Source organism: Dryas octopetala, chromosome 8 (assembly GCF_963921425.1).
Source record: "Dryas octopetala chromosome 8, drDryOcto1.1, whole genome shotgun sequence".
NCBI classification, from domain to species: Eukaryota; Viridiplantae; Streptophyta; class Magnoliopsida; order Rosales; family Rosaceae; genus Dryas; species Dryas octopetala.
In genome coordinates, this window is record NC_141373.1 from 12071508 (window position 1) to 12088070 (window position 16563).

At 37.3% G+C, this 16563-nt stretch overlaps 2 protein-coding genes across 4 annotated transcripts; both read left to right on the plus strand.

The window, feature by feature from the left end:
- Positions 1 to 3776: 3776 nt before the first annotated feature.
- On the plus strand, positions 3777 to 10293 carry LOC147277270 (ent-copalyl diphosphate synthase 1-like). 3 transcript variants are annotated; one of them, XM_086253036.1, is made up of 15 exons: positions 3777 to 3888; positions 4440 to 4517; positions 4729 to 4823; positions 4907 to 5216; positions 5313 to 5496; positions 5753 to 5967; positions 6105 to 6225; positions 6834 to 6946; positions 7087 to 7313; positions 7783 to 7898; positions 8190 to 8288; positions 8550 to 8801; positions 9422 to 9545; positions 9772 to 9972; positions 10063 to 10293. In XM_086253036.1, the coding sequence occupies exons 1-15, from the start codon at positions 3792 to 3794 to the stop codon at positions 10291 to 10293; spliced, it is 2463 nt and encodes an 820-aa protein (XP_086109162.1). In that variant the 5' UTR covers positions 3777 to 3791. The 3 variants fall into 3 exon arrangements, with proteins under 3 accessions (XP_086109162.1, XP_086109164.1, XP_086109163.1); XM_086253038.1 differs by having other exon boundaries at positions 8550 to 8767; positions 9418 to 9545; XM_086253037.1 differs by having other exon boundaries at positions 4738 to 4823.
- A 5231-nt stretch (positions 10294 to 15524) lies between these two features.
- LOC147277271 (uncharacterized) lies at positions 15525 to 16322 on the plus strand. Its single transcript, XM_086255615.1, has one exon. It carries the CDS (start codon positions 15525 to 15527, stop codon positions 16320 to 16322), a length of 798 nt encoding a protein of 265 aa, XP_086111741.1.
- The last annotated feature ends 241 nt before the right edge of the window (positions 16323 to 16563 follow it).

A 16563-nucleotide genomic window follows, 5' to 3' on the forward strand; every position in this document is an offset into this window, starting at 1 on the left:
CTTCTGACGTGCGCTGACGCGCGCTGACACATGCTGACGCATGATGACACGTGCTGACGTCACTGTAACTGAATTTTGGTGAAACTGTTTTTTTTTTTTTTTTTTTTTTCTGGAATTGAAGTTTTTGTGCTAAAACTCAATATTTCGCTAAAACTAAAATCAAACACTGAAATTGAATTTCATTACACTAAAACTGAATTTCAAGAATTCAGTTACACTGAAACTGAATTTCAAGAATTCAGTTACACTGAAACTGAATTTCAGAAATTTAGTTACACTAAATTGAAGAATTAAGTTATAAATTCACTTACTGAAACTGAATTAAGTGATGAAACAATTACACCTTGACTAAAATACAATTACACCTTAATTAAAAAACAATTACACCTTTACTAAAACAATTACACTTCACTAAAACAGTTACACCTTTACTGAATTTCGTTTCACTAAAAAGAACACAGCAACCTTATAAAAAAAAAAACAACAATACAACAAGCCATTGAGATGAGAGGAGTAGCCAATAATACAACGTCGTCCGATCACCTCACGTGCGACGAGTACACGACAGTCGCCACTGCCTCGATCTGTTTCTACCTGCAAATTTGATTCATCATATTTCAGAACCATAATTTCATTCAAAATTCATTTAAAGCAAATGTTTCACGAACTGAAATTGTTTTACAAACTGAAACTGTTTCATAAACTGAAACTGTTTCACGAACTGAAACTGTTTAATTTCAATACAATTCTTATCATTTCACGTTTTTAATGATTCTACATGACTTAACAATGAACCTATACAATGCAAATTAATTTAGCCGTGTGGTGAAGGCATGCAATGCAAATTAATTAAAGACGTACAAATGAAAAACAATGAAAAGAAAGTGCTAGGCTAGTTTGATCGACCAATTTCAAGCTTTCTTGACTTTGAATATAAATGAAACTGATTAGCAATTGAACGCACCTATTAAACTTCTGAATAACCAAACTCATCAAATGAAGTCAATTAAACCCAAAAGAAAAGAAAAATGAAGCTAATCTGATCGATTTGGGGTTTTCCGATTCATTAACAATTGCACCAAACCAAATACATAGAACTAAACAGCACAACGAAGAGAAGAAGATGGGTACCTGACTCGACGGAAATGGCTGTCGGAAAATAGAGAACGCCGGCGAGAATGTCGCCGGCTTCTCTCCTTCGAAACGGCGAGCATAGGGGTCGTTAATATCTTCTGATGGCACCAGTGGACTCGGGACGACGAAAGGAAGCCATCCATGGTGGTCCGGCACCTTGTCGTCGCCGGAATCGGTGGATCGCCGGCGAGGGAGCTCGGGTCTGCCTAGACCCGATCCGGTGTCGACGTTTGGTTTCGCGGAGAGTGGAGGGCAGGGAGAGGAAGAGGGAGGAGAGGTGAGCGTGATGGGACTAGTATCGCCGGCAACCGTCGCCATGCGCCGGTGACAGGGGCGGCGAAGGTGAGTTCTTGCTGGCAGGGGAGAGACGTGAGAGAGAGAGAGTGAAAATGAGAAATGAAATTTCAGATCTGATTTTCAATAGCCAAGGGTTATAATCGGAATTTTCAAAATAGAGGGGGTCAAATCTAGCTGGATATAGGTTGATTAGGGGGTTTTGAGAGAGGTTAAGTTTATAATAGGGGGTTTTGGGAGATGTTGATTTAGGGTGGGGGTTATGAGAGAACCTAGCTCTAAATTGGGGGTTTTAAATAGTTTACATAATATTTTATTTGTACGATTAAAATTAGGGTTTTTTTTTTTAAAGTCCATTTTTTAAAATTCACTATTCATCCGGCCCAAGCGCTACAGTAAAATACTGTAGCGGCCCACTTTTTAAAAACCCAGTGCTACAGTAACGGCGCTACAGTGACGACATTACTGTAGCGCGCTACAGTGTTTTTAAAATGCCATTTTTCCTTTTTTTTTTTTTTTTTTTTTCCATTTCAGTACCAATTGGTATATAAACTACTCAAAAAAACCAAATAATAATTTATGTATTTTCATGTCATAAAACATGTTAAATAATAACCAATATAAAATACAAAAAATCAAGATGAGGCATCCATAATCTTTTACGTTTTAATAGAAAATATAATTGTTACTATCGAATAGTAACAATCACCTATTGCTACTGCCGGGCAGTGGCAATCAAATATTATTATTATTTGATAGTAACAATTATTTATTGCTACTGCGTAGCAATGACAATCAGGTATTGTTGTTGTTTGATAGTAACAATCACCTATTGAAGATAACTAACATATTTTGTTACAACAATCACCAAAATTCAAACCATAGAAAATCACAAAATTCAGATAGTAACAATCACCTGATTGCTACTGTCACACAATAACAATAACCTGATTGCTACTGTTATACAGTAACAATAACCTGATTGCTACTGTCACACAGTAACAATAACCTGATTGCTACTGTCACACAGTAACAATCACCTGATTGCTACTGTCACAGTGACAATTATTATTTATTGCCGCTATCGAACAATGACTATTCTCACTGTGCCAAAAAAAAAAACCAGAAACAACATACATATACAAATCTATGTATTTTTCTAACATACAGCTTTGTTACAGCTGTATGTTAGAACAATGACGATTCTGTATACAGCTGTGTTGCACCTTTTTGAAGGTCGAGCTGTTCCTGGGTTCGTTGGAGCTGAGCCTCCAATCGCTGGATGTACGCCTCCTGGTCAGATTCGGCAGTCTTCTTGCCTCGCTTGTCACCCACCGGGGTGTTGTCGACTTGGTCGAGAATAGGATCTCCATCAGACATTGCAGGGGTCGGAAGGTCGGAAGTCCGTGCACCTCAACTGAGGGTAGAGAATCAAATGGGGGAAAATTGCTACTTTCCCACAGACGGCGCCAAACTGTTGATGCTCAAAAATGGTAGAGCAGTCAACGTCGAGTCGAACCACGTAGGCCCGTTGACCCACCACTGAGTGGATGACACGTCGAAGTGGGGCAGGAACGGGTAGCTGGGTCCGACTGGTGAGTAATGAAAGGGAATGATATCCAAAGCACCCTGCGCAAGTACACAAAAGTGAGCGGGAAGGGCACCGGTGTGGTACCGGCCAAAGCTCCTCCGACGCTCAAGTCAGTGTTCAGAGAGATCTGAGAGCAGAGTGAGTGAATAGTATAATATTGATTGAATCGTCTTTTTGTGAGAAGAAGGAACCTCTTTTATAGTATCTTTGGAAGAGTGTCAACCAATCCGGTGATGACACGTGTCCCTTGTAATGATTCGCACTGTAGGAGCGCCACGTGTCACCTGTCTCGTGGGTCTGAATGAGTCGACACGGGTCGGGGCCTAGGAGGCTGGAGCTTAGGAGGCCGGAGCCTATGGGGCCGGAGCCTAGGAGGCCGGAGCCTAGGGGACCGGAGCCTATGAGGCCGGAGCCTAGGAGGCCGGAGCCTAAGAGGTCAGGGGCTAGGAGCCCAGGAAGGGTCGGAGCCTAGGAACTTTAGGAGGGGCTTATCCTTTGGGCCCAGCCCAAACGACATGACGTTAAGCCTTATATGACTTGTCGTTATGCGCAGATCATTAGTCATATGAACACTTTTGTTCTTTTATTATTGTATATACACTAACACATTTACAATTTGCCTAATATTTAACAGAAAAGTCGGTCACCAACTTCTTTTTTAAAGATTTATTGTCGGTCGCCAACGTCTGTTTGCTTGCTGCCTCTCTATTACTAAATGCCGCTTTTCATTTCCTCTACTGCGCAGCAAACAAAAATACTCAGCACTACTACCATGTCTTCTCACCCCACCCACCACCTATTTCTCTCTCTGCCTTCTTTGTCTCCCAAACTTCCCACCTCTTCTTCTCAACCCAAATATTTACCGGCCGGTGAGTGCTTGCTTAATTAATTCCCAATATTTGTTTCATAATTCATCATCATTATGTCCATTTCATGTCACCCCATCTTTGCTTTCTTTTTTGCTTTCCCTCCTCTTTCAAGGCTTTTACCACATACAGGAAAAAAAATCATCATCATTATGTCCATTCCATGTCACCCCATCTCTCTCTCTCTCTCTCTCTCTCTCTCTCTCTCTCTCTCTCTCTCTCTTTTTGTTGGGTCATTTATGATTAAGTGGGGGCAGTTATAATCAAGAAGTGGGTATTTTTGCTTTCACTAAAATCTTTTCAAGATTTTTTGTGTAGAATTGTAGATAGATATTTCACTAATTAATCTGATCTTGCTTTCTTTTTTCTTATCTTCCATAATTGTTCTGTTTGGTTTCTGGGAAATTGAAGAGAGAAAATCGAAATGTAAACTTGTTCGAGTTTGATTCTTTCTGTCATGGATAAATGGATGATGGATCGTTGAGAATATACAAAATATATACATATATATATTGTTGCATGCATGATTTGAAGATGTTCCTCTTAATTTGCAGGTGTTTGGTTGCTCGGGGTTAAAGACAAACGAGTTTCTCTCTCAAAATGCAATGCTGTATCCAAACCTCGCACTCAAGGTATATAAGTTTATATTCTTGTTTTTGTTTCTTTTTTTCTTTTGAAAAAAAAGGAAGAAAAAAAAAAAGAAACAAAAATTAATTAAAGTGCTTTTTTACTGGGATATACTGATATCTATCTTGCTGCTGGAAACAAGCAACATAGAAACATTTGTACATTTCACATATATATATATATATCATCCTCTCCGGCCTGCATGTATTTCTCCACATTATGCAGAGGTGTTACAAAATGGTCTGACAGTGAGAAAGTGGCACGAGATTGTGGAGGATGACATACATGACGATGAACAAGCTCATCCAAAGGTACTACTGCTTAATCATCAATTAATGAACTTAATCAACTATTAATCAACTTTATTAATTAATATTTTATATTTTGAATTAAGGTTGGTATATCGAATAAGATTAAGGAACATGTGGAGTCCATAAAATCGATGCTGGGGTCGATGGAGGACGGCGAGATCACGGTGTCAGCTTACGACACTGCGTGGGTGGCGCTGGTGGAGGACGTTAACGGAGGCGGCTGCGGTTCGCCTCAGTTCCCATCCTCCCTCCAATGGATTGCCAACAATCAGCTCCCGGATGGTTCTTGGGGCGACAAGCAAATTTTCACCGCTCATGATCGGATCATCAACACCTTGGCATGCGTTGTTGCTCTAAAATCATGGAATCTTCACCCAGACAAATGTGAAAAAGGTAATTAACAATATTTTTTATTTTTTTATTTTTATAATAATATTAATAATTGTTATGATTATTATTTTGTTTTGTTTTAATTAACGAGTACTGCAGGTATGAAATATTTCAAGGAGAACTTAAGCAAGCTTGGGAACGAGAATGCAGAACACATGCCGATCGGGTTCGAAGTCGTTTTTCCCTCGATTCTTGAAATGGCTCGAAGTTTAAACCTGGAAGTACCTGATGACTGTCCAGTGCTGCATGAGATTTATGCCATGAGAGATTTAAAGCTGACAAGGTAGTTTCAGAACCCAAACCTTACTCATCATTATCTTTTGCAGCCTTTCACAAATTTAATTTTTTTTATATAAACAAAGCAACCTTATCCATGCAATATATAATTTGGTCCCCCAGGTGTGTATGCATGTAATAATTAGCGAAGAATTTACTTAATTATCACGCTGCGTGCATACGTTTTATGTCGCCGTGTCTTTTATCGCGCATACACCTGTTACATAAAATTTTTAATCATAATTAATTAATGGTGAATTTAGAATACCGAGGGACATAATGCACAAAGTGCCTACAACGTTGCTGTATAGCTTGGAGGGAATGGCAGGTTTGGACTGGGAAAAGCTTCTAAAATTGCAGAGCGAAGATGGTTCCTTCTTGTTCTCTCCGGCCTCCACTGCCTTTGCACTCATGCAGACGAAAGATCCAAATTGCATGTCGTATTTGAACACAACGGTTACCAAGTTCAATGGGGGAGGTAATTATTCATTTTTAACTTATTCACTGCATTTGCATGCCTCTTGTGAGTCCAACCTCCTTTCCTCCATCAATATTTAACCGAAGCTTTTATGGGCAAATATATATTTAATTAATATTTCTTGTTTTCCGTTTCAGTCCCTAATGTGTACCCAGTTGACTTGTTTGAACACCTTTGGGCTGTGGATCGGTTACAACGCTTGGGAATCTCTAGGTATTTCGAGCCAGAGATTCTGGAATGCATTAACTACGTCTACAGGTACAATACTACTTGACATAGGGGATAAAAATACTAAATGTAAGAGAATATTCGATCGACAAGCTTCTAAATATTCATTCATTAAGTGCTTAAGCGGCGTGTCAGATCTCGTATTTATTTATTCTGATTACAGTCTAAATACAGAATGCGAGAAAAGATTCGACCATTAAATAATTTTTTTTTTTCCAACGACCAATAAGTATTTAGATTCGCTCGTTAAACGCTTAAATGGTCTGTCAGATAGCGCATTTATTCAAATACAACATGTATTTGTTAAGTAATTAATATTTGTCCATTAGTGCCAAAATACAAAATTTGAGAGAATATTCAACCGTTAAGAATTTAATATTTATTAAATTTTTTTTTAGGTTGGGAGAAGGGAGATTGAACTGGGGTATATTGTGAATAATTCTATAACTCTTTCAACTAAGTTATCCAACAACTATAATATTCATTAAGCGTTTAAATGACCAGTCAGATTACGAATTTATTTCATTACAACATTGTGCAACATACTATTTTGCATATAGTGATAGTATACATAAAAAGAAATTACCATAGACGGTACAAAAATTTACTTTATTTTAATATATTTCATTTAATTATAGATATTGGACTGAAAAGGGAATATGCTGGGCAAGAAATTCGGAGGTTCCTGACATTGATGACACTGCGATGGGATTTAGATTGTTGAGGTTACATGGCCATCAGGTGTCTGCTAGTAAGTTTTAATTAGGGTCACGTACAATAACACCTAAAAATTACTGCATTATCCATTATTCATTCAATAAATTAAAATTTTCTAATTAATTAATGATAGTTATTGGTGCTGCATGCATGCTTTCTTGCTAATGGGGACAGATGTGTTTAAGAATTTCAAAAAAGGGAGTGAGTTCTTCTGCGTCGCTGGACAATCCACGCAAGCTGTGACTGGGATGTACAACTTGTACAGGGCTTCTCAAGTGGGGTTTCTAGGAGAGACGATTCTTGAGAATGCTAAGGAGTTTTCAACTAAATTCCTTAGAGAAAAACAAGCTTCGAATGAGCTGCTAGACAAATGGATCATAACGAAGGATTTGCCTGGTGAGGTATGAATTATTGAATTATGATCCACTATGTTAGTTCATGTAGAATTTCCTACGTAAGATTATATTTGATCTCAATATGAGTTCGGGTACATACATAAGTCACACTCGATGACATGAATTCTATTTTCAAAATAAATGAGCTAGTTTAGGTACGTAAGTTGTTTAATACATATTTTATATTCTCTGACGTGAGATTCTATTCATAATGTACATAAATAAACGTACGTTATGTAAGATATGCGAATAAAGTTAAAAATGAATCCAACATGTCAAATGAATATGAAATCGTAGATTATTAATTACTTATGCATCTTATGTATAACTTGAATGTTTTACTTATTTATTTGTCATATTAAACTATGTTTACACTGAATTAAATTAATATCAATAAATAAAAAAAATTCTTTATTTTAATTATCAATTAAATTAATATCAATGAAGTAATTAATAAGATTGTTAAAATAAACAGGTGGGGTACGCATTGGAGATTCCATGGTATGCCAGCTTACCTCGACTGGAGACGAGATTCTACATTGAACAGTACGGCGGTCAAGATGACGTTTGGATTGGCAAGACTCTCTACAGGTACCAATTAATTAATCTTAATTATTTTCTTTCAATATTCTATTTTTGGTTTTCCCATTTTTAGATTCTGACATTATATTGAGCTACATTTCTTACATTAATAGAATTTAATGAATCAAATTATACATATGCATTAATGCATTATTATGCACCTATAAGGGGATCGACAAAATCTGGGATCATTCCCAAGAATATGTAAAGGCTAATTAATTATGATTCTAAACTTCTTCATTTAGATATTTGATATTCTTATTTTGAAGTTTGATTCTAATTAACCACTGTTTATTTCAGGATGCCCTACGTTAACAATAATGTCTATCTCGAGCTGGCAAAACTTGACTACAACATTTGCCAAGCACTGCATATCATCGAACTGGACAACATTCAAAAGTAACAAAAAAAAACCAAATTCATTAATCACTCTTACAAATGAGTTCATTTATGGTCCAAATATCGTATGATATAGATATACAAATATATTTAGTACTGAAATCTATACATTAACAATGAAAAAACAAATCTGTCAAGATTCAAAAATAAAAAACGTGTTTGTATATCATAGGTGTCCTTATGCTAATGCTAGAATTTTCCTCTACTACATGTTGTTATCATTTTTTGTGACTATATATATATATGCCATATTACACGCAGGTGGTACATAGAGTGTCAACTTGGTGATTATGGATTGAGCAAAAGCACCTTGCTCATGGCTTATTTTCAAGCGGCCGCCAATATTTTCGAACCCGAAAGAGAGAACGAGCGACTTGCATGGGCTAAGACCACATCTCTAATAGAAACGATTGCGTCTCACTTCAAGGAAGAAACTTGTACTTGTGAGCATATGAGGGCCTTTGTAAATGAATTCAGAAACCATTCCAGTATACGAGACTATGAGCTTGGAAGGTACGTACGTAATTAACTGCTATAAATAATTCTTGTGATGTCTGGTTTTTCTCTTTGTTTTTATTCAATCGCCCCAACACACAATTGTGCTATTTCCACAAGTAGGTTCATCACTAGGATACCCCTACAGTTATACTTTATTGTAGGTTAGGTCACAAAGAAAAATTGATTTGACTAGTCACTTGTTCTAATCGTGACTATATAGTTTCAAGATTTCAGATCCACTAACAGCAGGGGTAAGCACGCCATCTATGTTACCAATAATGACTTTGTACATTTTATGATGGAGGATTTGAAGCCCAATGTGTTTGTTAAAGAGGAAGAGTTTAATCTCGTTTGCTCTTATACTAAATTAGAGCATCACTATAATCCAAAAGTTTAAGCTGTTAAAAAATGGATTAACAATGTGAAAGTGCTCCGTCGTGATTTATGTCTCAGCTAAGATTAAATCAAAATCTTATTAGATGAACTAAACATGCATGGGTTGAGACTATTGTCCATTTTGATTGAATTTCTCCTGTCTAGTCCAAGCTTCCAAAAGAGGTGAAAGACATGGGAAATTTATGCATTTGTTAGTATGTGTGACACCCCTAGGCATTTACATGTGCTTTGTGTTACAGGAGGTCGAATACAAACAAGACAGGGCAGGGACTTGTTGGGGCCTTGCTGGCTACCCTAAACCACCTCTCATTGGAGGCAATGGTGGTGCATGGTCAAGACATTAGCTACCCTCTGCATCAAGCTGTGAGTTTCTCTACCACAACACCCCCAACCCCAACTTTTTAGGTTTTGACTACCTGCCAAATCTTGGAAAGGACCCCAAAAGCTTTGCGGTTCCATATATATATGCTCCATCACAAACTATGTGCACTACCTAACTATAGAAAGCTACCATTAGCATTTAGTACTCATCCCAACACTTTAATTTGGTGTGTTGTGTTTCTTTTTCTTTTTTCTTATTTGTATGTAGTGGGAAAAGTGGCTGCTCAAGTGGCAAGAGAAAGGAGATACACACCAACAAGAAGCTGAGCTGCTGGTGGAAACGATAAACCAAACCGCTGGCCTTTCACTTACAGAGGGGTTGTTGTCCAATCCACAACATGATCAACTTTTTAAGATCACTAACAGAGTCTGCAATCAACTGCGTTGTTACCAAAACCAAAAGCACAAGGTTAGATAATTCAATGACTAACTCTTTTCCTCCACATTTTAATGTTATGGGGCTGTGATGATACTAGCTTTTTTGTTTATTATTTCTCAGGTATGTGACAGTAGCAGCTACGAAACTAATTCGGACATCATGACAAAGGAAATAGAATCAGACATGCAGCAACTTGTGGAATTGGTGCTCCAAAAATCTTCAGATGAGATAGAATCTCTAATTAAGCAAACCTTTTTCGCAGTTGCGAGGAGTTTCTACTATTCAGCCTACTGTGACCCTGGAACCATTAGCAATCACATTACCAAAGTACTCTTCGAGAGGGTAATCTGATCTTTGTGAAAAGGATTAGCCTCATTAGTCATTGCAAATGTTCTCTTCTATCCTTTGGTGTGAGATGTTCTTCTCAAACACAGTGGGAAAAAGAAAAAGGAATAAAATGTAAAAAAAGTCATTCGATGTAGTCCAAGACTCCAAAGTAATGAGAGTCTTAGATACCCTCAAAAAATGTTTTAGGGAGAGATGGACTTGCATTATGCAGCCTGAATAATTATAAATAATACATTAGGTATGTGCAAACAAGGACAGAGGCCCAAAACACAAAAGGTGATCGTTGACATATCAAATGAGTGAACCATCCAACTCTGTCTACCATCCCCCTGTGGCAAATGAAATGAAAAATCATAAGAAAAAAATATTGCTACAATAACTGAACAATATTGTTAATGTATAGGGGCAAATAACATAAGAAAAGAGTTAAGTATGAGTTTAACTCTCAAATTAAAACCTCAACTCAAATCCAATCTAAGCATGGCAAAGTAGTTAGAAACATGCAGTAGCAGGAAAATGCTTACTATTACTTTCAGAATCAAGATATATGTCAAATCTCAATGAGGAATTGAGGATTAGATATGCGGTGGTTTGCACAAATATGATTAGTGGACATATATGGTACGGTAAACCACATTGAGTTGTTTTGAAAGGAATGCGGCCTCTGTCAAACTTGTTGGTGTAATGGTTTCCTCATAAGTACAAGAAAATGAACAATGGCAGACAGAGTTGCATACAAAGACATGAGAAAGTTTGTGGATTGGTCTTCAATCTCAAGTGGAAATTCACCAAATCCCATATCTTAAGATCTGTTATGAATTTGTTTGAAAAAAAGTGATATCAATCCTTTCAATGTTCTACCTATTGTGACCTATTTATACATGTACTGGCTGGATTCCAAATATCAAATAAGGGCAACAAAAACTATAAACAAGAAAAATATTGAAAGGGAAAACCATGTCACAAGTACCATTTACAATCATGCTAATGCAGTTAATAAGCCATTAATATATTAATGAAGCAAATCCTGTAACACCAAAGTCAGTCATATTTTATACCCACATCAAACTCATGAGGTCTACCCATGAATGTAGAGGTAGGGTCTACCAAAGCAAAGCCCAAAGGGGGAGATAGAAAGCAATACATGGCTCATGGTTGGCATCATGATCTATCTGCATCTGCATGGTAAGTTGAATGATGAAAAGGAGTGCAAAAAAAAAAAAAAAAAAAAAAGCATTTGAAAGGAAATGGGATTTGGAGGTGGAAGTGTGATCCTGAGGGCCATGACAGAGTGGGAAAAAAAAAAAAAAGGGGAATGGGCTTTGAATGAAAAAACAGAGGGACATGAGGGGAACATGAATATTTGAATGTATTTGGACCTATTTTTTGCACTGTTAGTGATTGGGCTATGAGTGGAAGAATATTGGGCCTTGGCAAAGATGGACCCAATAAATGAAAGAATCCATCAAAGCAAAATAGAAGCCCAAAAAAGCCAAGCAGGCCGAGCCTAGCGTATGGATCGGATTAAAGAAAACAAGTTCTACTAAGACAAGCAACCGAAGGATCCAAAAGGCGAAGAGTCATAACTCTTTAAGATCCTTTCCCGATACAACCTTTCAGGATTCTTGGGATCCAAGGCACCCATTAGAGTTTTACCACTATAAATAGAGGCCTTGTCTCACCACAAAAGACACGAAAAAACCCCAGAAAAATCTTAGAAGTTCAAGAGCATCAAGCCTCCAAACCTTCATAGGTTGTTATTATGTTCATTTAAATTTTCTGTTTTCAAAGTCCTTGAGAAAATCTCATGGTTTCTCTCAAGAACTTAGGATCAAAGTTTTTAGGTTCTTCGGTTTTTATTGGAATTAATGCAAGTATGGTAATTTAATCTGCATATTGCTAGTTTAGATTCAATTCCTTATTCTTTATTCCCTTGCATAATTAAGTTTATTGCTTTATTATTGCTTTCCTAGATTAAAGTAGTTTAGATTATGCGTTTTACCGTTCATACTCACATTATTACAAATAATTTCGAAGATCATTTAAGTCTTGATTTTATTTTTACTGTTAACTATTATATGTTTGATCTTGATTTCACACCCATCACTAGAACATACACGTTTTCACATTACACCCAACACGACCCATCTACCCTAAGTCCTTGCAGCTAAGGCATTCGAACCTTTGTAACCGAGGGGTTCACGGTCGTCTGACTGGAAGTTAGATTCGCGCAATATCATTTATCGTACACTCGGCCTCTCAGCTGTGTATTGGCACACCTAAACACAAAATTAAAGAACGTGGTTTCCTTGATCTACAACCTGGTTGACATGTGACCGCAAATTAAGAAATTGAGGCAAACAAAGTGTCAGCACAACAGAAAAGGCCAAAAGGAATGAGTACGACTGACTGAGGTTTTGGAGAGTAACCCATTTTGGCAAACTCCATCAACCCCAATCTCCATCACTACTGCTTTGTGACTGATGTCTGCTTTAGTTTTGGAATCATGACGAGGGCACGTGAGGCAGTCATTCATTGCTTGCTGCTTTGTATTGCAAGCGGCAATCATGCCCATGCACCCACCTTTATTCGTGGTGGGTACAACTCTACAATATAAATGTAATGTCCAAAAAAAAAAAAAAAATAATAATAATAATAATAATAATAAATAATAATAATATTTATGGGCTTTAAAAATTTGGGTTAAACTTCTAAGTTTGGGCTTTAGCCCAATTGTTTTACAAGAGATGAAAAGCCCAACTTAAAAAAAAAAAAAAAAATCTGAATGGCTTTGAAGATAATACCAACGTCCATCCCCTTAATTACATATACACATAAGCCTTGATCAATGGTTTTGATTTTTCTTAGAGGGATGAGTCACCTCTAGGCAATGATGAGAGCCAATGAACTTAACCAAATTTCAGCAAACAAGTTGGATTATAAGAGAGGGCTGGTGTGAAGAGCTCACACCTACGGATGCAACGAATAAAAAAAAAAACTGAACAGAGAAAAGAACACAGAGAGAGAGAGAGAGAGAGAGAGTGAGAGAGTGAACTAGAAAGTGTTAGAGAAGGAAAGGTTAGAAACTGAAATTTTATCTTAGAAGTTTTTTCTTTAAACTTTCCTTAAACTAACCTCTTTTTGTCATCTATGGTTTTTCTTTATTGTAGGAACTCACAGCTTTTAGCCTCTATAGAACTCAAGGAGGGAATAAAGAAAGATGAGTTTAAGGAACCCATGGAAACATGGGTGTCCTTAACAAATTTTTTTTTTCTAAAACTTGTTGTTTTATAATTTTATTTACACACCTTTCTTTTAGGTTGTAAAACTAAAAATTAGGTTGTAGATAGCCTTATTATAGCCTTAGAAACATGTTTTGCGGTTTGGAATTGAAGGAAAATGAAAAACAAACAAGTATGAAAAATCTGGAAATTTTTCCAGAAAATTCGCATGTTTGTATGGCCTCCTTTCGAGCCTTATAACTTGAGTTTTAACCGTCCGTTTTTTATGTTCTTTATATGGTTGTAAAGAGGTGATGTAGAGCTTTAAAACAAGTATAAGTTTGCTCAATTTGGTGAACGTTTGATAGGTCAAAAGTCGAGTCAAAAATGAGATAAAAAAACTGGAAATCTGGAAAAAAACAGGGGCTGTTTAAAGTGACGATGAACAGTGCCCAGCCAGCCACCCCACTCGCACCGCCGGCGCGTGGTGGTGCGTGCGGCTATTTCCGGCGACCTTTTTCGCCCAATTTTCACCCTCCTAACTCTATTTTTCGATACGAGTCCATTGGTACAAGTTTCGCGTCAATCCGACACCTCTAAGTTAGAGTGTGAGTTACACTCTCCTTAAAAAGAGAGTGAAATAAATTTAAATTTAATTAAGTTATATCTAAACTATATTTTTTAAACTTTTTAGACCCGAACACATAGGAACGGACTAAGAAGGAACTCGTGCTCAAGGAATTAAGGTAGGGTCTCTATTTCCCCAATGATTGGACTATATTACAATTAATCCTTGTGTCATGTTGTGTGATTTATTTTCTTGTGATAATTTATCTTTATTACTTGTGATGTTATTTCTTCATTAAATGTATCAAGTGCATTATATTTGTAAATAAACTTTTATTATTAATCTTGTGTGTGCACTGTGAAATTCATAAGTCTGTGATATACTCAAATTGTGTAAGGTTGAATTATTATGCATGTACAATTTAATTTCTCTATACATGCATTAATGTTTGTCTTTACATGCATAATCATAAGTGCATAAGAAAAGTGTGATTGTGAACAAGGTTAAGAAAATGATTAATTGAGACACCAAGAAGAGAGGAAGATGAACTTGGTGGTCTCGTGATTTATTAGAGATACCATGGAGAAAGGGAGATGTACCTGGTGATCTCATGATTTGTGGAAGAATTATTGAAGAAAAAGTGGAATTAATTATATTCAAAATATTTGGGCTTAAGGGACGGATGGGTGTTGGCTCATACTTGGGACATTCGGGGCCACAGTGGAAGGATGCACGGTATGGGACGTGTAGGCCTGTTTGTCTTGGGTATGTGTCAACGGGAATGGTTAAGGAGTGAGTACACACATTCTCATTGCATATAATTAAAATCATTATCTGTATTTATTTTCTTTTACTGAGACATTGATTAAATGTGATAACTGGCCATGAGGGATCAATATACCCTATTGAGCCTTAAAAGCTCACACCCTAATAAATCATGCAGGTGACGGAAATATGACCAATGATGTGGAATACCCAAGGAAAATTTAGAGAATTTGCTGGAGTACTATGTTTTGTTTGTTTAACAATACATTGTAATATATAAGAAGATGAACATCTAGTATGGTACTAAAGCAAAAAGGTTTGAGGAAGGTCTTCGACCTGCAATCAAAGAAAAAGTGGATATCCTAAAATTAACTCGTTATGCAGATGTCGTAGATCGAGCACTTATAGCTGAACGAAGTACTCCAGAGGTAAGAAAAAATTGGATTCATACGAATGCAAGTGGAGGACCAAGCAGCAAGCGCCCAAGGTTTGGACCTTCTCAACTTCCGCCACCAAAGTCAAATGTGGTGAACCGAGACTCAATAATTTGCTCTCACTGCCGGCAAGCTGGGCATTCCCAACGATTCTGTCCACAATTGCAAACATATCAGGCTCCTCACGCACCTCAATTCCAATACCGTACTCCGTACCCGCCACAACAGAACCAATGGAGGCCACCGATGGTACAACAGCCACCACGTCCCGGAAGACAACCCACTCAAATAAGACCTAAACCTCTACCCGGTATAAAACGTTCTGAAAAACCTGCCCAGGCAAGAGTGTATGCTATGGGAGCAAAGGCGGAGTCAACAGAACCAGAGATGGTGGAAGGTACATTCCTAGTATTTAATTCTTGGGCTAAAATATTGTTTGACTCTGGCGCTACACATTCTTTCATCTCAAAGTCATTTGCATCCATCCTTGAGTTAGAATCTGAATTCATGAAATTTCCACTGAAAGTTGGGTCTCCGTTAGGAGGTGCTAGAAAAATTGATAGAATTTGTAAAAATTGCATGATAGAAATAGCGGGTCATAAAGTATATTTTGATTTGATGATAATGGACATGTCGGAATACGATATCATCCTTGGAATGGATTGGCTCACACAATACCAAGTTATTATTGACTGTAGAAGAAAAATGGTAACGGTAAGTACATCGGATGGACAAACATTTAAATTTTACGGGGATAGGGAAACTCACCATCCTAGATTAACTGTTAACTTAAAAGAGGATGACTTTAGGAGCTTAATCGCTAACCTCAAGATCGAAAAAGAAGATGGACCGCAGATTGAATTCATCCCAGTTGTGCGAGTATACGAAGATGTATTTCCAGATGATTTGCCCGGATTACCCCCGAAAAGAGAAATAGAGTTCACCATAGAAGTTTATCCAGGCACATCACCTATCTCTATACCTCCACATCGAATGGCACCGGCAGAGCTTAAGGAGCTGAAGACTCAACTTCAGGAATTGTAAGAAAAAGGGTTCATTCGTCCCAGCACATCACCATGGGGTGCACCAGCTCTTTTCGTGAAGAAGAAAGACGGATCTCTCAGGATGTGTATCGACTACCGCCAGCTGAATAGAGTCACAATAAAGAACAAATACCCGCTGCCTCGGATCGATGATTTATTTGATCAACTAAGAGGATCTTGTTTCTTTTCCAAGATAGACCTTCGATCTGGATACCACCAGCTTCGTATCAAGGAGGAAGATG

What these genes read in the sequence shown, in the direction of transcription:
- LOC147277270 (XM_086253036.1), top strand. Translation starts at nt 3,792, where the DNA reads ATGTCTTCTCACCCCACCCACCACCTATTTCTCTCTCTGCCTTCTTTG. An exon ending in TACCAAGTTCAATGGGGGAG is followed by an intron (nt 5,968 to 6,104) that starts GTAATTATTCAT and finishes TTTCCGTTTCAG; the next exon opens with TCCCTAATGTGTACCCAGTT. An exon ending in ATTGGCAAGACTCTCTACAG is followed by an intron (nt 7,899 to 8,189) that starts GTACCAATTAAT and finishes TGTTTATTTCAG; the next exon opens with GATGCCCTACGTTAACAATA.
- LOC147277271 (XM_086255615.1), top strand. Translation starts at nt 15,525, where the DNA reads ATGGTACAACAGCCACCACGTCCCGGAAGACAACCCACTCAAATAAGA.